At 47.2% G+C, this 26323-nt stretch overlaps 1 protein-coding gene and 1 long non-coding RNA gene across 9 annotated transcripts in view; both read right to left on the reverse strand.

Moving 5' to 3' along the window:
• RIPOR2 (RHO family interacting cell polarization regulator 2) overlaps positions 1–26323 on the reverse strand; it is a 202390-nt gene that overhangs the window by 44121 nt on the left and 131946 nt on the right. For 6 of the 8 annotated variants that reach the window (XM_082731473.1, XM_082731474.1, XM_082731470.1 and 3 more), the window contains 6 exons: positions 10400–10526; positions 8907–9062; positions 8085–8163; positions 6541–6564; positions 5425–5478; positions 957–1106 (listed from right to left, as the gene is read on the reverse strand). In XM_082731473.1, coding sequence (XP_082587599.1) covers positions 957–1106; positions 5425–5478; positions 6541–6564; positions 8085–8163; positions 8907–9062; positions 10400–10500 — 564 coding nt within the window. In that variant the 5' untranslated portion in view covers positions 10501–10526. Of the gene's footprint in view, positions 1–956; positions 1107–5424; positions 5479–6540; positions 6565–8084; positions 8164–8906; positions 9063–10399; positions 10678–26323 lie in introns of all 8 variants that reach the window. The other 2 variants (XM_082731472.1, XM_082731477.1) reach the window with 1 other exon arrangement.
• On the reverse strand, positions 14422–26101 carry LOC309865247. The gene is made up of 2 exons (XR_014312002.1): positions 25438–26101; positions 14422–25036 (listed from the first exon to the last, which is right to left on the reverse strand). It is a non-coding gene; the product is annotated as an uncharacterized lncRNA (long non-coding RNA).

A 26323-nucleotide genomic window follows, 5' to 3' on the forward strand; every position in this document is an offset into this window, starting at 1 on the left:
CCGACTACAGAAAGGGACAAACAGTTCAGACCAGAGGCGCTCCCGGAGTGACCGTACAAGGCAACCCACAGGGTCCCTCCCGAGGCTGGGACAGGGGCTCAGCGCTGGGAACCGCCTGGCAGAGCCTCATGAGCCCCCAGGAGGCTGATGACTTCATTCATGAAATTCGATCTCTGAGCAGACCAGGGGATGGTGAGCCCTGCTGCTTGAATAATTCAGTCTTTCATCAAGGACACTTGGTATCAGGTGACCCCAGGAGGAGGGAAGGGCTCCCTGTGTCAGATTCAGGGGCCTCAGAGGCAGAAGCCAAGCGAGGCCCACTTCTCCTGCCAAGGGAGGCCCACTTCTGCTCGTGGCTCTTTGCCTTGTCTCCTTCAAGAAGGAAAGGGACTTCCTTACGATAAAATCATCACAGGCAGGGGCGTTGGTGATACCTAGCTTTCCGCGCAGCTATCTTAACCGCTGGGGCCGTTCCACTTCCAGGAATAAAGCCAGATTAGCCTGGACGCTAGAAAATTCTGGCGTGTACTTAGAATCTCAAAAACCAGGGCCTCGTGGCTTACTCCTGCAGCCCCTGACATGTTAGACGGGCATCGGTAGCCTGCCTGTGCAAAGACTACAGGGCAGCAGGGAACCCGGAGGACTTTAATCAGTGAACGGCTTCGTAGCTTGTGACCTCGCGTGGGTTTTCAGGGTTGTGAGCAAGCACGTTCCAAGGCACAAGGAGATGAGTGCCCAACAGCGACGCTCAGGGACCAGGAAAGGCCAGTGAAGGCTGTGGCGTCCAGGGACGACTCTGAGCCAAAATACCAATGGAACGGCCGGACGGTCATCTTAAACGATCCCACGGACTGCCCCAGAACAGTGCGGGAGAGGCAAACAGTAGGACATCTCCCTAGGGCAGCATGACCTTGCCGGGCAGTCCCCGGCCACCCGCCCCGCTGGCCGGCACCTACCTCCGTGTACTCCCTGTGGCTGCGGCCGATCTCCGACAGGCTCTCCCGGGCAGCTCTGCTGGTCGGCGAGGCCGCGAACGCTTGCTTCATTTTGCTGGCTCCGTCCTGGAGGCGTCTCTGGATACAGTAGGCTTCGTAGAGTTCGTCCACCTGTCGGGAGTCACAGGAGGGAATACAAGGGACAGCACTGCTCAACCCCGTTCGGAAGGAGGGACCCCGGCCATCGTTCAGTCCGGAAGATGTTTAGTCTCTGACCCCCACAAGGAGGCTCTGGTAGAAGCATCATCCTCTTACTTATTTATTTATAAAGAGTTTATTCATTTATTTGGGGCACCTGGGTTACTCCATTGGTTAAGCGTCTACCTTCGGCTCATGTCACAATCTCAGGGTCCTGGGATCGAGTCCTGAATCAGGCCCCCTGCTTGGTGGGGAGACTGCTTCTCCCTCTCCCACTCCCTGGCTTGTGTTCCCTCTCACTGTCAAATAAATAAATAAATAAAAATCTTTTAAAAAACGATTTTAAAAGATTTTTATTTATTTGAGAGAGAGCAAGAGCATAAGCAGGGGGAGGACCAGAGGCAGAGGGAGAAGCAGACTCCCCTCCAAGCTGGGAGCCCCACATGGCGCTCCATCCTGGGACCCTGAGATCACGAGCAGAGCAGAAAGGCAGCTGCTTAACCGACTGAGCCACCCAGGCCCTCCCTAACCCCTGAAGCATCATCCTTTGAGCCGGAGACAAATCACCATTGTTTTAGCCACTGGGATCCATTTTCTCTTTCAAAGCAGATTTTAACCTGAGCTTTCTTTTCAAATTCATGAAATAAAAATGAACTTAACATTGGTAGGCTGTGTAAGCCAAGTACTGGGTGATGGAGACCACAGTCTTCTACATAAGCAACAGCATGGGAAGGATTTCCACAAGGCTCCTACCATTTTATTTTAAGAGTATTGTCACAAGGTGATATTCACACATCTACATTTAGCATTTTTTTTAAAAAGAACTTGAGTCAAGACTTTACAAAGTCATCTTCAATAGGGCGTCTGCCTTTGGCTCAAGTCAAGATCCTGGGGTCCTGGGATTAAGCCCCTCATCAGGCTCCCTGCTCGGCGGAGAGCCTGCTTCCCCCTGTCTTTCTTCAAGGGACAGCACTCTCCTAGCTCTTGCTCTCTCTCAAATAAATAAAATCCCCCCAAAAATCTTTTTAAAGATTTTATTTATTTGACAGAGAGAGCGATCACAAGTAGGCAGAGAGGCAGATAGAGAGAGAGGAGGAAGCAGGCTCCCCGCTGAGCAGAGAGCCCGATGCGGGGTTCGATCCCAGGACCCTGAGATCATGACCTGAGCTGAAGGCAGAGGCTTAACCTGCTGAACCACCCAGGTGCCCCCCAAAAATCATTTTCAATAAAGAGCCTCAACAATAGAGAAAACAAATCTGTTAAATTATTCTTAAAATGAGGTTGAAGAGGGGCACTTGGATGGCTCAGCTGGTTCAGTGTCTGCCTTTGGCTCAGATCATGATCCTGGGGTCCTGGGATTGAGTCCGAGTTGGGCTCCCTGCTTGGCGGGGATCCTGCTTCTCGCTCCCTCCCTCTCTCTCTCTCTGCCTTTCCCACCGCTCATGCTTGCTCTCAAATAAATAAAATCTTTAAAAAAAAAAAATGAGGGTAAAGCACAACGGTCAAAACTCGATCAAACACTGAACATTTCAGAACTAGACATTTCTCTGCTATACATCTACGCTTACACTTCCAAACAATAATATACTGTTTGTAAGTGACTGTGGATCGGACGCATTCTATAAGCGTGACAAGCGCTTATTGTCTCAGAGACAGCAAGCAGTTCCCCATCAACCCAAGGCAGCTTTGACACCCAGGGGACATTTGGCAAAAAGCTGGAGCTGTTTTCTCCAGCATCGCAGCTGGGAGGTGTTACTGCCATCTGGTAGGGACAGAGGGCCGGGATGTTGCGAAACGTCCCTCAGGACAGGGGACAGTCTCCTACAACAAAGACCAGCTCCAAGTATCGATAGTGCTTGAGGGGAAGACACCTGGTTATTGCTGATCGTATACACGTCCACGATCTTGCGCTCTCCGCCATCGTCAGCACGCGTGCCAGCTAACCACAGGAATTTGCAGGCAGATGAAAAAGACACGAACATCAGCCTTTGGCACAGGCAAAGGAAATTCGGGACTTCTGCGAGGCAGGAATCTGCCTCGGACAACTTGAATTTTTCATTTCAGGACAAACTTTATTCCCTCAGATGGCCGTAGACCAGACGAAGGTGGAGATGAATATGATGGTTTCAGAGGTTAGAATCCCTCTTTTGTTCTGAAGGCAGGTTTTCGGGGGCTCACGACAAAGTGTCAGGAGGCCCCGTTAGAGTAGGCAGAATTTTCCACCGTTGCTGTCTCTGTCTGGAGGTCAATCACGCTCAGCTCAGAAGAGGCACATTAACAGACTAAAATTATTGTCTGGTTACAGGACTCTCTGTTGCTCTTTCCCTCAACAAGTCACTCCACTTTGCTGAGAGCAATGACCAAACTCTGGAAAGCAGCCTTTTATCTGTGGGGTCGATGGGTCTGTCTCTGATTAAGAGGCAGATGTAAGGTCTTGGGTAGTGAATCTGCTGATGAAATCTTGGGGTTGATGGCTGGCTGGGTGGCAGGGGGGGGGTGGGCTGTCATACACGAATGCCAAGCTAAGACTCGTCTGGTGAGCTTGTTACAATGCTGATGCCCAGGCCCCCTCTCTGGGATTCTGGATTTGGTAATTTAGGGCTGGGCTGGAATCTGGAATTTTACATAAACGTTGCAGATCGTTCTCATGGGTTTGGCCTCCACAAAACCCCTAGAAACACAAGAGCGGATCCTTCTTCTAGGGCCGCCCAGACTGTTTCACCCACGGGGTACCCTGGGAAGCTGCCCCTTCTACCCTTCTCCCCACTACTGGGTTTGCTCAAGTCTGAGACTGTAATTCTCTCTACAGGAAACTGCTCATGCGGACACCGGTTTAGCCCTAAAGATGCAGTCTGTTACTTTGCATTGGAGGAGAGTTAATTCTTTGTTTTTACTTCAATGCCAACCTATCCTAGCCAAATGGAACTAGCCCGCAGGATAAAGGGTAACTCTGTACCCACTCGAGTGGGAACTGCCAGTCTGTAGGCAAGTGTTGGTCTCACCCCTATGTCAGCAGAGACTCACCAAGTCAACTGCTGGGCTTGTTCAGTTCAATACCACTTGGAAGGTGTGCTGTGCACAACAGACGACTCCCCACCTTTCGTGACCCCCAGGATGGTCCTGGCTAACGACAATGGCTAAAAGATGGAGAAATACTCTCCAACCCGAGTGCGATTTTGTTTCCTTGCTGCGCTTCAAACCAAACAGAGTGATTTGCCAGCACCTGCCTGCCACACAGATACCTTCGAAGGGATGTCATTGTGTTAGTCACAGAGTTTATCAGAAATGGGAGTAATTTCAGATTCGCCCAGGTAGTAGATATTTTTCAAAGTGGGAACATGCAAAGGCAGCTGCATGTACATCCGTTTCTATACATCTAACTCATCACAGAATCTTAAAACGAAAGGCTTCTGAGGATCATGTAGATTGAATGCATGTCCCTTCGCACACAGGGCGGAAAGTCAAGGTTTGCATGGGTCGGGTTCAGCCCAGAGAGGATGTGACTGGAAGTGATGGCTTCTGACTCCTCGCAGAGAGATCGGCTGAGGGCTCTAGTCTCTCTGCTTGCAAGAGAGACCGACGCACGTGGTTGGACACAGGAATTACCATTGGTGGGATTTAGTGGCTCCCAAGGGGAACTATTGTCAGGTTGCCCGGGGAATGCGTGGTAGTGTCCAGAGCAAGGGGCTGAGAGTCCCAGTCCACGCGAGCCTGGCTGGACCATCCGTGAACCACCTGTAGGGTTTGGGGCTGGGTGTCAGGGGTCCTGACAAAAATGGCCCACATTGAGGCGACAGAGATGGAAGAAAATGTGCCTGGAAACCACGCCACGCGAGGAAGGACAGGAGCCTGGAACTTGAGAATGAGTTTGGGGACATACATGGCAGCTGTTCTAAGTACTTTTAAGGGCTTCATGAAGACGTTTATGGGGTACAAGTTAACACAAGTGTGAAGTGTCGGGTCAAGTTAACGCAAGTGTGAAGTGTCTGGCACGGTGAGTTTGGTTCAATCTTGAGGAAGACGGCACAGAGCTGAGAGCCCAGCAGCAGGCTCCGTGGGAGCCACTTAAATGTTTGCTGAGCGGCAGGAGAGTCAGAGCTGTGCCAGAGTGTCAGGTCCTGAACTGCTTCTCCATCTTTCCTGCCTGTTGGAAGAGTTAACTGCGACTCAGCTTAGGAGCAACTTAGGTGAGCAATTCTCCGTGGACTGGATGCCGTGCTTAGACCAAAGCTGTACGGATTAGTGACTGAGAACAGAAACCCAGCAGCCCAGACAACAGGAACTTCGTTACCTTACTAATGTGAAACTCCAGGCGTCTCATGGCTCTTTCAATCGTTTTTATTTGCTGAAATTAAAAGAAGTTGTTTGAAAAAGTACAGTCATTACCAGTTTAACTGATCTCGACTGGCAAGAGTATCTTCTTCCCAATCTCATCCTCCAAATTACCAGAAAATGCTAAATATCTCCCCTTTCTTCCCATCTTGGCTATTTCAGAGAATCTCTGATAACAATTCGGAAAGCATCTTCTAAAATGTCAAACGTGTATTCCGAGAGATGAACTTGAGTTAGTCATCGGAATCTTTGTGCTACACACCGAGGGAGGCCAATCAAATGGAATCTGCTGGATTTCGGGCAAGACAGCAACATATTTTTTCATCTTGAAGATGAACTCACCCCCCTACAGTTTGGTGTCTCCGAAACCGGGGTGCATTTTGAAACTGCTGTCTATACGTGCTCAAATATAATGATAGTGGTTCATAGGTCATCTCCTCGTTGGAGGTATAAATATTGTTATTACATGCTTTAAGTTTAATTACCCTTTCAAATGTCTTAAAAAAAAATTACACCGTGATTCAGCATTAAAATGACGTGTATATGAAAAGGCACGCAAAGGGAGCGGCAGGAGCACTTGTGAGTAATTAACACAATCTACATTTAAAAGAAGGCTAGAAGAGTTTTGTCAGGAAGTACAAGATACAGATTTTAAGCGAATAGAGCAAACCATGCCAGGGTTTACGTGGAATCACTTTTTTGGCCCTTAGGGCCATAGAAAATAACGCGGTGTTTTCCCATCAGAGAGGTCTTCAATTTGATGAAACACGGTAGTCAGTTAGAACAACAGGTAAGGGCCTCCCAACACTTGGAAGTTCTTGAACTTACCAGCCCGCAGAGAAACCCTACAACCAGGTGGCATTTTTATGGACGTGACCTTGAAAACATTATTGGAGCTACAGATCATGGTACTTATTCAAACCCCTCATTAGAGAAAAGCATGACCTTTACTAGGCTGAGAAAAATCATCAGTTCTTGGAGATCTGATTATGCCTAAAAAGGAAATCACGGACCTCTCCGCAAACATGCCGTGTTTTGTTTTCCCCCAACACTCCCGCACAGGATGGTAACTTACCTTGTCTAGGTCATATAGCACACCCTAAAAAAAAAAAAAAAAAAGGTGTCTGGATTAGAACATAGTTTCCTCAAAACTGCTGTTGAGGTCAACAGAGGGATTCAGTGTTCGTTTCTGCATTACTGGGGAAGAAAGGATCACTCCTGTCAAGTTCTGTTGGGTTATTTGAAAGAGCAGTCAGAGTACTTGCAGGAGCTGATACTTATTTATTCTCCGTGTCTCCAGAGTTCCATTGTAATCTCTCTGCACCCAAAGGTCTCACTTGCTTTCCCCTCTCCTCTCTTACTCCCTGAGGGGCACACACATTCATGTTAACTTTTCAATAAGGAAAACAAGTTAACCGAGAACGGAGCAGGGGTCAGAGGGAAACAAACACTCGCCCTCCCCGTCAACACACAAAAGTGGTGTTTGAGGAGCGTCCCGGAGGGCCGTGATAAGCCTTTCACAAACTGTTTTTTAAGCAAGTTCATTTCCTGTGTGCTCATAATATCACAGAATGATCGACACGCCATTCCCACGTCCCCCATCAGGAGGTGTTTTCGTTTTTGTTTTTTGTTTTTTGTTTTTTTATGGAACACCAGGTCCCAGCCGGAGCTCCTGCATCCATTCACCATTGTTCTCCAAGGAGAAACATGTGTTGCCACTGAGGATGGTCAAGGGCATTCGGAAGTGTGGAAGGCCATCCTGTAAGGAGTCACTCCCCACAGAGATGGGGTGGTTCCTACTCTAACATCATCGGGGTGTAAAATCTTTAACTTCTATAAAGCTTTTAGTCTCTAAGCCTTTGTGAAGGACACCACTGCACATCTTAGCAGGTGTCTGAAAGCAGCAGGAGGCGACAGCCATTGAGGCTTTGCCGTATCTCCTAGCACGTGGACTTTTTCTAGGCTTTCTGACACCTTGAGACATGAAGGTGTAAGATCACTTCGAACTGAACAAAATCATTTAAAATAGTACACAGGTGACCTGTAGGTGTAAAGGTCAACCAGACAAGTCCTCACAAAGCCATCAGACTAGAGGCCACCTGTCAGCTGCTGGAGCACAAGGAAACAGAACGCAACGGGCATAGGGACTCCTCCCACCTTCTCATAACAGGTGCACTTGGGTCCCCTCACCCTCGCTGATGTCACTAACCTACCCTATTTTCTTAGTAGTTCTGGGCTCCAAATTCTGTGTTAACAAAATGCTAGGAGCACCCCAACTTTTCCTGTCCTTTTATGATTTAGAGTAGGGCCATGTAGTTGCTTCTGTTTAATATTTTTTTTTCCTGATTATAAAGCGTATCCACATCAACATGCTTGGAAAATACTGAGAAGTATTAAGAATAAAGCATTAAGAAGAAATTTAACCTCTTTCTCAAACACACATCAGGGAGCAGATAGTATTCTGCCCCTTGGATCTGCTTTTCTTAAAGGTTCTTGCTCGTCCCCAACCTCTTCCCCTTCCCCAGCTATACATCCCCATCCAGTAGGAAGGAAAAAAAAAGATTCTTAGTCCAAAAAGGGAATACTGTGTTAACCTCCTAATGACTGGACGGTACCTACCAGGCGAGAGTTTCTTCTCATATCTTTTAGCTGAGCCGTCAGCTTGTCCAACTCTGTCTGGTGAACTTCCAGATACTCACTGCAAAAATAACAGGACATATACTCGTGAGCTCTGTGCTGGCTTTGACCTTGTCCTTCCGAAGGGGACGAGGAAGCCGGGACCTGCTCTGGGGAGGGCAGAGTCGGTGGGGGGAAGTGGCTGTGTGTTTCCTAATCTCTCGGCTTTCTGAAAGCTCCAGGAGTCGTTTCTGGTACCACCCAGGTGGCCAAAAAGGACAACCCTTGTGAGGCTGGAAAGTCCAAAAAAGAAAAAGCAGTGGGGGAGAGAGTGCGGCCAAACAAGGATGGTCCAGGCTCACAGAATTCTGTCCCCTTAAATACAACACCGACTCTAGACTCTCCCCGCATACCAAGGAGATCTTACTCTGGGCCAACAATCTTAGGATCATAGGGCATAATACATATACAGTATACTATGTAATAAAATAACTCGGGAAGGTTTCAGAATCCTTCCTCAGCGATCACCAAGTCAGAGCTGTCTGTCCACCGCTGTTTACGTGAAACCCAACACTGTGCCGAGTTAAACACATCACTAGTTCGGATCTCCTTCAAGGTTATGGATGTGATGTAGAAACCCAACATATTTCACATATTTGAGACTCATTTAAGGCTTCCTCGATTACGGTACGAGAATAAAATACCTACTACAGCAATAGACACTTTAAAATGATCTCGAAAAACTTTCCTGCACTCCGCTCCTGGCCCCCGAGGATTTTAGAAAGGAAAAACGTTGTAGGCGGCTAATAGGGTCTATGGTCTTACTCGAGGCCGTTTTTCAAGGCTCTGATGACCTCTTCCACTCTCTGAGGCTGAGGCTCTTTGGGGAGGTTGTTGTTTTTGTGCCCTAAATTGTGCATCTTCTTCAGTTTGGCCTGAGGCTTCTTGAGCGCAGAGGGGTTTTCGATGAAGGAGTTACATCTATGCGGAGGAAAAGGAAATTGTGAGTTGCAGGATCCAAAAGGGTCTGGAGCAAAGAAACACCCTCTGAATCATCTTGTGTTTGTGTTCGTGTCATTTGGGGAAGGTACGGGGTCCCCAGTAGCTGAACAGCTGAGCCATCATACATGTGGTTTCTAGGTCAATTTGCTATGAGATTTATAAACTGCCGAAATCTGGAAGCTTGACATGGCAGAGGCTCCCCAGGGTCAGGTCAGGGACCCTGAGAGAAGATCTCCTGCACCCCTGAAACCTTACAGAAAGCCAAGGACAAGTGCTTCCAAGGAAACAGAGAAGCAGAAGGGTAGAAGCCAAAGAAAAGAAGACGCTTGCTGTGCAGCTTCTGGCACAAGCGTCCACTAACCTCAACCAGGATGTGAACAAGGAGTTTCTGGATAAAGGGCCACGCCAGACGGTGTTCAAGGAAGGCTCATGTAGCCGAACCAATGGCTTTTTTAAGCTTGCTTTCTCTGGAGGGCATTATCTTTAGGTGGAACACAAAACTCAGTGTTCCTGTTAGTGGCAGGGAGCAGCCCGCAGGGGGAGACGGACACCTGACAACTTAGAGCCCAACCACAGATCTGACTGGGAGACCGCGAGGCCAGAACCTCACCGACCCACTGTCTAAGGGAAAGCCGTGGCCCCGGGGTCCAGCAGGTGCCTGCCCTGTGCCTCCGAGGTGATTCTTTTCCTCTGCGTAACCGTCTGTACCAAAGGGGACATGACAGGCCAGAGCACGTAGGCCCCTGAGTGCCCAAAACCTCTGTCGCGTCAGAAAAACCGAGGCCAGGCTTATTCCATGTACCTATTTCGTGACCCGTATGTTCCTGCTTGAGTTCCCCGAAGTCCTATTTTAGAGGCAGGAAGCTTCCAGAGAAACCAGAGGACTGACTTTCCCAAGCCCGTTTCTGAAGGACATCTGTTTCCCAGAGCCGCTCTGCAGAGGCTGTCTTTCCCCACCGCACAACCATACAGCAAACAGTCCCCCAGCGTGCCCGCAGGGGGAAACGTGCGCACCAAAGGCTGGGGGCGGGGAGAGCCAGGCGCTCAAACTGCTCGCTTACCCCCAATCCTCAGCCATCTGCTTGGCAGGAGGAATCCTACATGACAGAAAAGAAACTACAGCACCTAATGTTTGGTACGTTACATCTTCTCCATGAAAGAAATTTAAATAATCTTATTGCGTGTGTGTGTGTGTGTGTGTGTGTGTGAGAGAGAGAGAGAGTTTTGACAAGGCTGCACGCTCACAGATCCTCTTGAGGGCATGAGCACACGTCCTTCTGGAGCCGCATCCCAGGACAGAACCACGCCCGACTTGCCTGGACCGTCTCTCCTGCAGGCCGCTGAACCCCGCGAAGGACTGGCTTCTGATGATCCCATTGGGGCCCCCCGGCGAGAAGGACTGGGATCCTACCAACATGATTTCTGGGAGTCTGGCTGGTAGTCCTGGAAGAGAGTGGAGAGATGAGGGCAAATTACAGGCAGGTCCAGACAGAAAAAAACACTCCGCTTGTCAACAATGGCAAAGGTGAGGTGAGGTGAGTCAGGAGACCATTGGGTCCTCCAACCTGCTCTTTTCGAGCCAAAGGGTTCAGCTCTGGGGTGAAGAAAAAAAAAGGTACCCACCTTCTGAGACAGAAATAGATAGAAACTGCACACGATTATCAGTCATTTTAGGTTTAGGTTTCTTTTCAGGGATAGATATAGATCTATCTATCTATCTGTATTTAAGACAAAGTTCAAATACATGAACACTTTGGAATGTTTACCTCTGTTCAACAAGAAAAACAACAGCAGAAACACACAAATAGGTCAAGTCAAAGCGTCAGCCAGGTCCTGAGTCACGTTCAAAACCCAGTCCAATCGCAGGGGAGAATCGGACACCGAGAAGCCAGATGGCTGAAAACACTAGGTTTCTTTAGTGATGAATTCACTTCAACGTGCCCTCCTTTTCTCTACCCCTAAGTCTCAGATAGGATCACACACTATCGTGGCCTCACGGAAGGAGGCGAGTACAGAGACCCTCCTGCAAGGGCTCCTGTCAGGTTCTGGAGATACGCACACCCGAGCACAGGGAGCGAGGGCGAGGGGAAGGCGCTGGGAGGCACCCACCCCGTTCTGCCCGCTTGCTGGGCTCTTGTCTCAACTCCCCACATACGACTAAGACGGACTGTCCAAACACAGCTTTGGCGGGACGCGAGTCCAAGGTCATTTCCCCCAAAGGAAGGGTCTGAGCTGTCTGGGAACTCTATGCCCCTAGGTCAGGCGCACTGGAAGCACGTGGTCTTTAGCAGGGACCCTCAGCCCAGAGCCGGGGGCGGTGGAGGAGCAGGCTCCCAGGGGCGGGGGAGGCAGCTACTGTCCAGGCTGAGGGCTTCCACGGTGGGCAGAGACCATACTGGCCCTTGTGAAGGCATCAACCACTGTCCTCGAAAGACCCAGCCAGGAAGCGAGCTAAGCAGCTCAGAGACACGGCCGCAGAACTTCCCGCCTATCCAGATGTGCCAGGAGATAGGACAGGGTGGCCAGGTGTGAGGGAAGAGCACCCCCCCCTCCCCCGCCCCCAGCCAGGCCTTACTCAATGCTACTCGTGGCAGCTCCGCAAAGGAGGGAGGTTGGCCTGAGTTGCTTCCCCAGAGAGAGAACGGAGGGCCCCTCCCCCAGAGGGCGGCTGGTTGTTAAGTCCCCTCATTCCCTCCCCTGCCCCCCAGAAGAACCGCTCTGGGCTCTGCAGGCATTCTTGCAATGCGCAGGTGCTGAGTCACTCCCAGCCCAGCCAGCCCTGCAGGAGGCAGCCCGCTCGCTCTCTGACCTGGATGGGACTGGGATTGGTGTCCCACCCCTTCCATTCCAGCCTCGGGAGGGGCTGGGGGGTGAGTTTAAGTTTTGCAGGCATTCTTTAGAATTTTCAAACTGATAAAGTGGAAGTGTGTGAGCGCAGTAAAGTTCGTATCTAGTGCACCGGTGGCAGGACAAAATGCAGGACTTAATGAGGTTCTCCTAAGTGCCCTTGGCCACTTACGAAGGGGTCTGTCCACTGCTCAGGTGCAGAAAGCATGCCTGAGCGACCTTGGTGTCTACATGCAAACTTGTCCTGAACATCAAGAAGACGCTACAGTTTGTGTTATTTCTGTACTCGTGTTATAAACAAAAATGCACCATAAGGTTTAAATCTGCAAAAAAAAAAAATTTTCAAATAGGTGCCACGCCCGGCGTGGAGCTCAATTCAGGCTTGAACTGATGACCATGAGATCAAGACCTGAGCAGAGATCAGGAGTCGCAGGCTCAACTGACTGAGCCACCCAGGTTTTCCGAAATGTGACAAATTTTATAAGTATTGTATCTCATTCTTTAAATTACTGTTCACTCGATCTACTGTTGCATTATGGAGTTCTTTGACCACAGGAAAAGAATGAATGCATTTAAAATATCTTAATGGCACCGTTATCTTGTACTTCCTAGAAATTTTTAAGCCAGAAAGATTTTTTTTCTCTTATCCATTGGCTTGGTAGTTTCCACTACAGGCCTCTGGTTCCCCTTTCCCAGGCATTCAGTTTAACTAATGCAGAGTGCTACGTGGGGGTCCAGACTTTGAAAAGACCCTCAGGTGATTCTTAGTCTCAGCAAAGAAAAGGGGGTGGGGGGACGCCTGGGTGGCTCAGTAGGCTAAGGGTCTGCCTTCAGCTCAGGTCATGATCCCAGGGTCCTGGGATCAAGCCCCGCATCAGGCTCCCGGCTCGGTGGGAGCCTGCTTCTCCCTCTCCCTCTGCCTGCCACTCTGCCTACTTGTGGACTCACTTGAGCTCTCTTTCTCAAAAAAATAAAATCTTAAAAAAAAAAAGGGGGGGGGTGATATTGGCTGAAATTTTCGATTTTGTTTGAAACTTTAAAACTTCAGTTAAAATAATCTGCTACAATTTCTCAAATCCAACTTTTAAAAAGGACTATTCAGTTTTAAATAAGCCTCTCTTTGCAGAGTTTAACTGTCTTGTTAAATGAATTGAACAGTGAGCGAGTAAAACATATCAACCAGATGGCAGGATCATTCACCTTCTTCCTTAGTTAAGCGATAGATAAGGAAAGGCCATGCGCCTAAAACAAACCTTTGCCCAAGGTTCTCAGAATGTGAAATGCTTTGGGATGGATAAAACCCTGAGAAGCTTTTCACGATACTTAGAGGTTGAATGGATGATCGTAGGAATGAGCCTTTCTGGTCTTAGAAATGATCATTAGCGAGAAAGAATTTGGCCGAGAGCTGGTTTAGGCTGAGATCTCTATCCTGCAGGTCCATTCTCCTGGAGGCTGCCCCGCTGCCCCAGGAGAGTCATAAAACTAGTGTGTGCGGTCCCTACACATAGTCAGGCTCCCGGAGGAAGGGAGAAAGTGGGGACGGGGTAGACAGAGGAGGAGGTCTCAGGAAAGAGAGTAATCACACACGTGCCCCGTCTACACCCTTAATCCTGAAGCAGGGTTAGTTCCCCCAGTTCTTCCAGACCCAGACCCGTCTTCTAGCTCTCCCAGCTCCTTCCCACTTACAAGCTCTCCCACAGACGCTCTGTTATCACCTTTTTGGTGACTCCACTCCCACCTCGGGCCGATGAGTCAGCCAAGTCTACAGGCTCCTTCCTGGCTTCCTAGAAATCCCACGGATGCGGTGTTCCCAGCATCCAGCCAAACCACCCCCAAAACGCCACTGTTGCCTTTCAAGGCTTTAAAGACTTAAAACCAGTCATTTCCTCGGAGCAATTTACATCTTAACAGTGGATGCTCCTTTGGCCTAAAAGCCTTAACTGGGAAAAAAAGGACCACAGGGAACGGCAGTATCATTGTCCTTAGGGGTAGAAAGCGGTACCCAAAGTTTGGAGGGTAATTTGGCAGCAGGTGTTCGAGAAGTAAAACATAGGGATCCTTTAGAGCATCACATCTACTCTTTGGTCTGTCCTGTAGACAAAGACTCAAGTTCACCAAGGGGCCTCTACGGGGTTGCTCACGATAGGCAATGTAGCCGTGGAGAAACGGACAGAATAGGCACGCTAATCTTTCAGGCAATGGTCAGTACGTTAAGGCAAAACGATGGGACAGGATCTTCTGTGGCAGTTTTAAAGTCAATAGACCTACGTAGAAAGATCCGAGGACAAATTGCAGAACCAAACAGAGTGTGACACCAGGAGTGTTACAAACAGAACAACATACAATCGTGTGCGTGGAATATAAAAGTTCAGAAAACGTCCCCAAGACTGTCTACGGAGCAGGGGGACAGAGGGGTCAGCCAGCTTTTAATGTTTGTATTCGTTTTCATAAAGGAAATATATTTATGTATGATTTTTATGATGCAAAATAATTTTTTTTTTTTTAGATTTTACTTATTTATTTATTGGAGAGAGAGAGAGAAAGACGGGGGGCAGAGGGAGACGGAGGAACAGACTTCCCAGATGAGCAGGAGCCCGACACGAGGCTCGATCCCAGGGCCCCGGGATCATAACCTGAGCCAAAGGCAGACACTTCAATGACTGAGCCACCTGGGTGCCCCGCCATGCAAAAACCTTTTTAGGAATTGCAGACATTTGGAGCTGCCCCGAGTGAGGACTGGAGGAAAAAGAATGTCGCACAAAAGAGTACATATGATGGGAACCCCCAGAAGTCTCCTGGGGTCACTTCATAATGTGGAAAAATGGTGACGTGCTGTGATGTACCCCTGAAATTCATAGGCTATTGCTTGTCAATGATGCTTCAATTTATAAAAGGACCAAAAAAAAAAAAAAAAAAAAAGAACATACCTGGTTAAGTGTTGGGTAGCAAGTATATTTACATTGTTGTGTACATTTATAAGGCTTGCAAAGGAGAAATGTGATTTCTAAGAAATGATGATCAAGCTGGGGGTCTGCTCCTCACTGTGCTTTGTCCCAAGAGACCCAGAGGTTTTACCAGGCAGTTCTCCCACCTCACCAGTATATGAGAAGGACGGAACTCCTCTGGAAAGAATCCCAAGAACCTTGACTTAAACACGCCCTCCCGTTCGGAGCTGAGCCTCTTAGAAAAACAAGCCAGAAGGCCCCAGCTGTTTCTCTCGGCTGTTCCTGCAATGAATCCTACGGCTTCTTCCTCTGGTGCAAAGTGATAGGATCCCAGCACAGACCAGGGGCTTTGGGATTTCACACATCCTAACGCAGGGATACAGGTGCCCTGGGCCCCTGTGGGCGCTAGGGACCGCCACCCCTGGACAGAAAGTCCTCGAGTTTGTTTAAATTAGAAGGTAGCTCCTCCAATCAGCAGACAGCTTTTGAAGAAGGGCACAGAGCCTGGGGATGGCAGGGTCTGGGGAAGGGGCTGAGGCAGATAAAAAGAGGCCAGGGGATCAAGGACACCCCCTCCCTCCCTCCCTCCAGCGGGTCTCCTGCCGTGTTTAGACCGGAAACAGAATGTGCCCATCTGAGTGTAATTCAGGGTGGGGGGTTAGGGCCAGCTCTCTGGGGAGCGTAGCGGCGGCCAACTGTCAAGAAGAAATGAATGCGTGGTAGAAATCACCCCCAGAGAGTTGCTTGCGTGGCAGGTGATGAGGGCTTTTATGGCTCAGCAGGGCCCTACACACACAGCCCGTGGTTACACTCCCAACAGAAGTCATAAAAGAGGAAGAAAAACCTTTGAAAAGCTCAGTCCTGGTCACAGGTCTGTGTTCCACTGCATTTTTATCAGCGGCCTTGTCCGCTTTTGGGAGTTTGACTGGCTCGAGCTGGAACCCGCCCTCCCCAGACTGAGGCCGTTCCTCTTGGGGCCCCGTGAGGTTAGGGCTGCTAAGGTAAGGACCCCGAGAACCCAGTCACAGGCTGACCTCCTTTGGGCAAGTCTCCATGCCGACTAACTCAGAGAGGCATGGATTCACCCATAAAGGAAATGGACAGACGGTCTCATCTGCTAGAAGGAATGTGAAGATGACTGTTAAAGTATACTGAGGTTCGTTGGCGGAAATGGGAATTATTGGGTTATTTTGAGTTTTTCTAAGCATAAAAGCACTCTGCTATATCAGGAAAATACAAAAGAAGTGGAAAGAAGGCAGGACAGAGACGGTGAGAGAGAACCAGCCTGCTCCGTCACCCGAGGACAACCACCAGTAGAATTTCGGTGTATTTCGTATTCCTCGAGTCTCTCCTTTCCATTTAAAACATAAAGATTTGGAACATAATCCATGCTAAATTTTGTATCCTGCTTATTTTTATCAGATTCTTTTTCTAGGGCCATGTCGAGGGGTTTATAAATGAGCCTTTTCCTTAAATTATCATTAAAAGGGAACTTGGGTCTACCCCAGAGTTCGTGTGCTCCTTTGGAAAGTAAAAGGAAATCCAACCAGTCTATATGACACATGCTTTTTATTTCTGATTTAAAGATGTGCCCAAAGGCAGGGGGACCCTGCAAGGGTGACACCAGGGTTTCTCTTTGGGAAATGAGGGAACAATTAGCATTAGCTCATGCTTGAGTCGCGGGACACCAAAGCTCATGACGTTGCCCTAACCCTTGAAGAGAAAGGATTTTCGGGTGCTTTACTCTGTTTATTTAATCAAATCTTCTGGTTAAGAACACATATGGGTAATTCTGGAAGATTCCCACCAATGATAGGAGAAATGACACATCTGAGATTTCTGAATGATGCCAATAGGGGTATCTCTGTTCTCACCAAAGCATTTCTCATGGGAGGAGAGGGTCTACTTAAGAACCAACAGTCGCCACAGTTTCAAAGCTATACTCTCCCCAGAAGTGAGACTGAGACCAATCCTCTGAGATGGGACGATGACCAGCAGGTCAGGTGGAAGGTGGCTGGGGCAACACGCCGGCAAAGGTGACAAACGCTCTCATCAATGCCAGGGTTGGCTTGGTGCCAAGGAGGGGAGCAGGCACAGGGGCAGGAGACACCTTTGAGGGGCCGTGGGGTCATGCTAAAACTGTGCTCTGGTCATGGTCAGACAACTGGACACACTTCCTAAGACCTAAACTGTACACTCAGGATGAATGAATTTCACAGTATGCGAATTCTATATCAATAAAGCTATTCAAAAGTCATTTTTAGAGAAGGTCACCATTCCTTCTGCCAGAGGAAGTGCGAAGAAACCAGGGCTTGAAAAGGGAAAGGCTGAATCAATGACCAACCACCTGAGAGGTGATGGCTTCGGGATTTGATCCCGAGGCCGTGTAGGACGCTGCACGCGGCTCCCCCACCCCTGCACCTTCTGAGTCACTTCTGCATGCCCGCTTTGTGCTCCTCGGCTCTGCTTCCTAACGGTGCCATCCTGTTTATGCTCCCCCACAGCTTGGTCAAGAGCAGAAGTATAATTCAGTTGTCTGAAAGAGGCATGTGGGCCAGATGTAAATAGCCTGCTATGCTAAATGATTATTTAAGATGAATCCTAAAAATAGGTGTCTGCTCATTATATGGTTGCAAGGTACCTATTACAGAAGTTGACTAATCTTTAAAAAAAAAAAAAGTAGATATATTTAAGTCATTGGCTATTTTTTGTAACATACTGCTTTAAAATAAATGAAGTCAATGCTAATATTTGCTTCTGGGCTGCCAGCGTTGTTAACCAGATAATAAGTGCATGACACGCGACACTAAGAAGTGACCTGGATGGATACAGAAATCTATAGAACCCAGCGTGGCCTCATTCCTCAAGAGACGGAAAAGCCAACATGGCCTCTTGGGCGAGTCCCAAACTTGCTGGATCTCCAATCTGGTGTCCATAGATTGGGAGTAGTATTTTCTCCCTGTGTTAACAGGCAAGGATTATGAGGTCCAGCTGAGATCAAGGCATCATTCAGGGTTACAACTGCAAGGCTACTCAGACATCTCAGAAACCTGACTTCTCATCATTCCTACAGATGGTAGGATGTCTGCCTGAAAACATGCCTAGAATCTAGGAGTGCTTTCTAGAAGGTAAAGTTCAATGAACTTGGGAGAAATGGAAAGAAATTCATCTTCAGAATCTCTGGGAACTGGGATTATTTCTCTCAATTGAGACATAATGAAGTATACATATGGGGTGTACTCAGCACTGGCAGGTTTCGACCATCGTCCAAGATCCAAAGAGAACCCAAACGGATCTCTGCTTTAACCAGTCTTCATAATGTAACTGGAGAGGAAGATACGGCCATACCTAAGCAGGTGGGAGACAATCGTTGATGTGGGGAATAGCAAGGAGTGGGACCTCGGTCTCAGGCTCCAGGAAAGCAGCAGGGTAGAGAGGACAGGAATCTGGGCTCAGTCCGGGCTGGACACTTAATGGTTGTTGGAACTTTCAATATGTTACTTTTCTCAACCCCAGGGTCCTCATTTATATAAAGGACAAACCCTTAGAAGATTTTTGTGATGTGCCAATGAGCAAACATACACAATGCCTGGTATGTAGTCAGTGCTTAAGAAGTCTCGCTGTTAGTAATAATGTAAAATCTAGAGCATCACCCCTGAGAACTCACAGATTCAGGGATCCACCTGTATTATAATGATTTTCCTGAATATTTTCTCTCTTCAACCAAGCTATAAATTTCTCTCCATAGAGAGGAAGATCAGGGAGACAGAGGCCACCAGAAGTTTCATAAAAGAGGTAAAACTGGCTACCTCCACGACGGGAATGATCTGGAGAGGTAAAAGCTACAAAGCTGGAAACTAGCATCTTTCTGAATATAGCAATTTTTAGATAATTACAAAACTGTGCTACTTTAAACACTGATAAGTACTAAACACATGAGTGCTTGGGAAGCATAGTTCAAAAACCAACTTAAAAAAATGTGATTTTGAAATAATTTAAAGCTTACAGAAAAGTGGTAAAAAAAAAAAAAAGTACAAAAAGTTCTCCTATATCCTTTGTCCAGATTCGTTATTTGTTGATGTCTGTCACATTTTACTTTGTCATCCTCCCCACGTACACACACACACACACACACACACACACACACACACACATTATTTCCTAAATCATTTGAGGGCAGTTTGCATATACATATTTACAAGTATATTTGCTCTTCCCCATTGAGCAATTTGCAAATAAGATGCAAATTTACTTTTAAATACAACCATGTGTACTTCCAAAGAACACAGACATTCACTTACATGGCCACAGTACGATTGTTAATATCAGGAAATGAAACAGGAGCATGATACTATTATCTAATGTGCAGAGCTTATTCAGATTTCACCAATCGTCCCCAGTACCGTCCCACAGGCCGTCCCTCCACCCACACGACAGGAGCCGATCCAGAATCATGCACTGTCTCTCTTGTCACGTGCCTTTTAGTCTCCTCTAATCTGGGATGGTTCCTTGGCCTTTGTTTGTCTTTCATGACATCGACACTTTCTTAGGGTACAGACCAGCTGAGATCTAGACTGTTTCTTAGTTTGGGTTTGTCTGACATTTTCTCCTAATTAGATACAGGCTCCACATTTTGGGCTGTGACATCACATAAGTGATACTACTGTCCTTTTAAAGAATTGCATCAGAAGACACAAGGAGTCACGTGGCCCCATGGCTGGTGATGTTAACGTTGATCACTAGGTTGGGGTGTGGTTGGCCGGTTTCTCTCCTGGAAAGTTACTATTTTTGCCTCTGCAGTTGATAAGTGGCTGGTGAGGAGGTGCTTTGAGGCTACGCAAATATCTTATTACTCTGACTCAGGAGTTTCAGCCTCCATTGATGGTTCTTGCCCAAATCAAGTATTACTATGATAGTGGCAGAATGGTACTCTTCAAACTCAATAACCTTTCTCTATTATGAGAAAGAGCTTTCCTTAATCTTTTTTATGTATTTGTTTGTTTATTCCTTCACCGTCAGGATGGACTCGTGGATTCTTATTCGATGAGTTTGACCCATTACTTTCATTGACACAAAGACAACTGTTCTCTGTAGTATTTTCTAAGCAGTTCGGCTAAGGGGTCTTTCCTCATGAACAGCAAAACACCACATCACTGGCGGGAGCTCAAAGATTCAGGGACCCCCTTGTATTATAACTATTCTCTATCACATCTCTTCGACCAAGCTGTAAACTACTGAGGGTTGGCACCATCTATCCACACCCCTTCTTTGATTCTTTGTACAGAGTAGGATAGAAAACATGGGCTGATCCAGGTTTCACCCAAGTCACCGGTCCCCTCTACGCGCCAATTTTTCTCAATAAAATGAGGACAACAATATCTAAGTCACCTCGTTGGTTGCAAGGAAAAAATGAGATAACGTATGTAAAAGGCTCGGTGTGAACTACTGGTTTCTCCTGTTAACTAGAACTTGTCCTTTGAAGATGCATCTGACTTTTCTCATCAAGTGGAATGTATTAATTGTAAAACCATATACATTTTACAAGTGAAGAGACCTATAGAAATAATTTGATGTGACTGCTTCCTCATTTCTCTCTCTTTTGTCACCGCTCGAAGTGGTGACAGCAAAGCACGGTAAAGCTATTTTAAGGTTCTCGCTGACTCATTTGAAGAGTAAAGAAGAAATGTTAATAGCGTGTCTCTTCACTGGTACCATCAGTTGCAAGGGCCCGCAGGTAACTGACACCATTTTAGCCTCTGGAAAATGAAATCTCTGTTTCTTCTATCCTGGTGGATCAAATAAATGCAGGGAGCGGCAGCTGGCCTGGTGATAATTAGAAGAGAAACGATTCGGGGCTCCTGGGTGGCTCAGTGGGTTAAGCCTCTGCCTTCGGCTCAGGTCATGATCTCAGGGTCCTGGGATGGAGCCGGCATCAGGCTCTCTACTCAGAAGTGAGCCTGCTTCCCCCTCTCTCTGCCTGCCTCTCTGCCTACTTGTGATCTCTCTCTCTGTCAAATAAATAAATAAAATCTTAAAAAAAAAAAAAAAAAGAAGAGAAACAATTCGGGACATAAAGCTGCAATCGTAAGAGGGGCTGAGTGGATTTTGACTAATGTTGTCATAGCTCGTCTTGAAACGCCCAGTCTAGAATACTTATGGACCTTCATGTGGTGCAGGCTCCGGAGCAAAGCAAGACCACCTGTTTCCCGGTTCGAAGAAAAGAACGTTCTGTCCTTCAGTGAGGCTGAAGCTATAAGCAATAGTAAGTCCAATGACCTATATGTATATTAAAAACCACGCCTATCAAAACGGGAAAAAACCTCCTGGGAACGCTGTCCCCAAAGACAGCTTGGCTGATCTTGCCGCGAGAAACAGACGCCCACCACAAAGCCTCACTTTCTGATCAGCAGATTAAAAACAACGCCCTGATAGAGAAGAAAATGGCCCCGTGCCTGGTACCATCAACTCCTTCAGGCTTTCCCACAGGCGGCCTGTTTATCCCTACAGCTTAGCAACTAATTTCTAGCTCACGGCAAGTGCTGCTTCTCTACTTCAAAGAAACATCAAAATGATACTGACATCATCTATTGCTATTTGCCTCTCCAGATATTACCATTTTTGTAAGCTCTTATTTTTTTACTGTTTCACTAGAACCAAGCTACATATTTGGAAATCGTAAGCAGAAGAAAAACCCCCTGAAGTTTCTAGGAGAAAGTACCCAGGAGTATGCTGGGAAACTGAATTATGCACAATGTGCTTGACCCCTTGTCTAGCACGTGTGACGAACACTGATACTCATTAACGAGCATGAGATGTAGGAAAAGGAAAAGTGCCTTGTAATCAAGCTGTGTGGTATGTTTCATCTCGGAGAAAGGATAAATTATCTTGTTTTTTCCAAGATTTTTTTTTTTAAAGTAATCTCAACACCAAATGTGGGGCTTGAACTCCCAACTCCAAGATCAAGAGCTGATCTTGATCTCGACCGACTGAGCCGGACAGGCGCCCAAAAGGATAAATTACCTTAAAGCTTTTCAGATATGACTTACATAATCAAACTGAGACATATTACTGCATATGGTCCATTCATTTTTTTTTTTCCATCAGAACAAGTAAACCGAATTGATGGACGATCACGTGATGGCAAATACAGTTAAAACCGAAGACTCGATTGTGGTGATAGTGAAGTGATCACGCCTTCATCTGAGGAAGGCAGGAGGTTACTAAGCTCTCGCGACATGAAGGCGACACAATGGACTTAAAACTCAAGCAGTTCTTTCAAACTCGAGTTACTTTCGTCATTTTATTCCTGTTGTTATGACAACACTTTTAAAAGCAGCACTTCAAACGCTTAGCATTCAGGCATCTTATTATAGATTTGAAAATGACACCTAAGGGTATGCAGGGCTGCTCCTGGGAGCTTTGGGGGACTGGAAACCAAGAAGAGACCCAGTTAGTGCACCTGGACTTCTTCCCGGGTTTGGCCCCCAGAGTCCCTAACTTGGCTTTTTTCTACAAAACCAAAAAACCCAAAAAACGAGTGAGGGCTCATCCAGAAGAGGGAAGGGTACAGAATTTATGTGGGAAGATATGTATTATTATTCACAGTCTGTGTTCCTAGTTGCATATGCGAACAAGACACACTTTCGTGACCTTACATATATCATTTTCTTGGGTACGGCCTGTGTCGTGGGCTTTTATAAGTCTGCACACACAGTGTGTTCTGTTGTTGTTGTTGTTTTAAGATTTTTTTATTTATTTAGCAGAGAGAGAAAGATCACAAGCAGGCAGAGAGACAGGCAGAGAGGAGGGGGTGGGAAGCAGGCTCCCCATCGAGCAGAGAACCCAATGTGGGGCCCCGATCCCACGACCTTGAGATCATGACCCGAGCCGAAGGCAGAGGCTTAACCCACTGAGCCACCCAGGCGCCTCCTGTTGTTGTTTTTAGGTAGGCTCCACACTGGGCTTGAACTCCTGACACTGAGATCAAGAGACAGACACTTAACCCACAGAGCCCCCCAGGCGCCCCAATGATAATAGGTTCTGATGGCTCACAGTTGCTTATTGTTAGCTATTGATGTAACTCAGTTTATAGGAAGATTTCTCATAGCACAGATTTATGATGAAAATTAATAATTAATAAAGGGATATTGGAGTTGGAGTGAACCCATTACATGAATCAGCTGCTCAAAGAGCAATCACACTACAGTCTGATGAAGGTGTAGAGATGTTTGTCAGACTTCATAAGTTTTTTTAAGGAGCCTATAAACAGAGAAACGTTTTTGCTAAGGGCACGAGCTGGATATTGGCATTTTCCAGTCATTATGTATCCGTAGGGAGAACTTGATCTGTCATGTTGAATTCTCCCTGCCCTGAAGTACATTCCTCTGATAATTCTACCTTGGTCTCCCTACATCTGGGGTGTTTGGTATGACGGCATGTGAGTTATTACTAAACAAAGTGTGGCTCAAGTAAACTGTGCTGATGGGTTCGTTTTGGAAGAAGTTGGCATCGGTGTTATTCTGGGATTCTAACAAGTTAGGCTCTGCAGGAACGTGCCGCCATGTGCCAGCAGCTTCCGAGTTGAGTGGCTTTTCAGATTTGTCCTCTGGACACATGTTCTCTGCATGGTAATTTTGGCAAATTAAGCAGCTATAATAAGGATCGTGGTTTTTGCTGCTGCATACCAAGAAGGTAGCCATGTGAATAACATTTGCTGAGTTATTTTTGGTTGCCAAAAACAAATAATTTATCATCAGAATGCAAAGCAGTTAGGTAGAGCTAGATTCTCAACAAAGCAGAATTAGGTTCCTTTTTAAGGTATACCAAGACTGGTTAGGGATTTCTTACTATCCTTTGCTTTGTCCAGAGGATCTGAAGCTGTAAAAACAGCAATGAAGCAAAAAGTCCATGCCTTCCTTAGCTTAAAGTACAATTTAGTGCAAAGAAAGAATAAATGTTTACGGCTTCTTCCTACAAAGAAAGATCCACACCAAAGAACTGGGTCCTTCCACATACAGTAAATTTCTAACACGCAAGACAAAGGATATATGACAGACTTCTTTGTACACATGTGAAATGCTATATTGCTCGGGTCTGGAGCCCAAAAGGCACAGTCAGGATGCTTTCTCTCTAAGGTGCCCGCATGAGTCCTACGACCACCCTGAGCTCTCTCACTCAGGCTAGTAAGTTAACTTCCACTCTTAGGGACCAACGATCCCTTCCTCCCATTCACTGTCCTGAGTCAATTTCCCTAGAGGGGGTCAGGTCCATTCTTTTCTTAAAAAGATTGTTTATTTGAGAGAGAAAGAGAGAGTGAAAGGAGGAGAGGGGGAGGGAGAGGGACAACCAGGCTCTGCACTGAGCTCAGAGCCCAACGCGGGACTCGAACCCAGGACCCCAAGATCACGATCCGAGCAAAACCAAGAATCAGACGCTTAAACAATGGAGCTACCCAGGCACCCCAGATGCATTTTCATAGAGCAGGAAGATGAGGGGTTGGAAGACTTCCCAAGAGCACCTGTCTTCTCTAATGCCCCTCTCAACCGCCACTTCTCACCAGCTTGAACCCCTGTTTTCTGCTAGACCTCCCCTATGATCCCTCACAGAATTCACCCCATTCGCTGGGTCACACGAGAACTGTGTGAGGAACTACTTTTAGTTTTCTGGGACTCAGATCTCACTCTGCAATGCTTGGCCTTCCTCTGGCGCCTGTCTTCTAAAGTTTTTCCTTGGTTCACTGGTGAGAAAGTGGCTGTCACTCGTTTTCATGGGTCTTTACCCACGGTCTCTCCCCTCCGCCTCCATCAGCCTGGGCGGTGTTCTAAACAGAGTGAGACCGACGATTCTTTGGACAACCAGAGAGAAATAAAACAGGGAACAGACTTCCCCAGGGACCATTTTGCAGGACCTCAGACACCTCGCCGATCAAATAATTTCTTAAAGGAAAACGAAAGGGAAGGACAAGAGACTCAATGGACACACTAACCCGATGTGACGTGTGGATCCTGTGTTGATCATGATGCCAAACCGACAGAACTAAGGTCATATTTTCGACACTTGGAACATTTTTTTTTTTAATATTTTATTTATTTATTTGATAGAGAGATCACAGTAGGCAGAGAGGCAGGCAGAGAGAGAGAGAGAGAGGGGGAAGCAGGCTCCCTGCTGAGCAGAGAGCCTGATGCGGGACTCGATCCCAGAACCCTGAGATCATGACCTGAGCCGAAGGCAGAGGCTTAACCCACTGAGCCACCCAGGTGCCCCGACACTTGGGACATTTTAATATGAAGTACATATTAATCAGAACTGTTGCTAATAGTTTAGGTATGGAGTGGAACACGGATTATGTGAGAAAATGTGCATACTTTTGAGACACACACAAAAGGATGTAGGAGTGAAAAGACCTAAGGTTTAGCTTTACTTTAAAATGCTTCAGCCACGGACACTTGGGTGGCTCAGTAGGTTAAGTGATTCCCTTTGGCTCAGGTCATGGTCCTGGAGTCCCAGCATCAAGTCCCGCATGGGGCTCTCCGCTCAGCGAGGAGCCTGCTTCTCCCTCGGACCCTTCCCCTTCTCGTGCTCTCTTTCTCTCACTCTCTCTCAGATAAATAAGAATCCCAGGACACTGGCATCATGACCTGAGCTGAAAGCAGACGCTTAACCAACTAAGCCACCCAGGTGCTCCAGAAGAAAATCATTTTTTAACCTTTTCCCCCTTTATAGGGCACTTCAGGACACGATAAAAGGCAAGATGGATGTCATGCAGGATAGTCCTTGAGTTGCTCAGATCCTGGTGCAGAAAAAGATGAAGTCCTCAAGGAGGGAAATTTGTGTCTATTTTCTCTAGAAAGAGGAGGAGATTTTGTTTGGCCTTTTAGCTTGGTGGGTCTACTCTATCCCACTTCAAAGCAAACAAGAAGTCTATAATTTGACCACACGGATGGTCAAATTAACTGGCTTTAGGTTCCAAATCCACCTAATTTTCCACTGCCCTCGGGCCAACATCTGTGTAAACACAGGCACTCCGAGCTGGAACCATGTCTCTTGGGCCAACGGAAAGGGAGCTGTGTGGTCAGGGAGCCTCAGAGTTTGCCTCTGTTTCTCTGGCTTGCAGGAGGAAGCTCGTGGGAGTACCTTGAGACTTTTACCATCAACAAGGGGACAGGGAGGTCTAAGGCTGTCAGGACTTGCAGAAACAAATGCATACTTCAAGCAAACTGGGGCTGGGCGTGGGACTGGGTAATAAGAGCCATGCGAAAACAAACAAAAATGAAATAATCTCCACGTAGGGAGGGGAGGCATCCAAGCCAATAGACAGAGACCTTCTCCAGCATATGGCACTTCTTTCCAAAGAATGTAGTATCAGGTGCTAAATTAAAAAGAATCTATGATAGGTGACCCTTTGGAAAGAAACAGAACAGTTCATCTGGTGGCTAAGCAGCTCTGTGT

Source organism: Mustela nivalis (assembly GCF_964662115.1).
Source record: "Mustela nivalis genome assembly, chromosome: 5".
Classification (NCBI taxonomy): Eukaryota; Metazoa; Chordata; class Mammalia; order Carnivora; family Mustelidae; genus Mustela; species Mustela nivalis.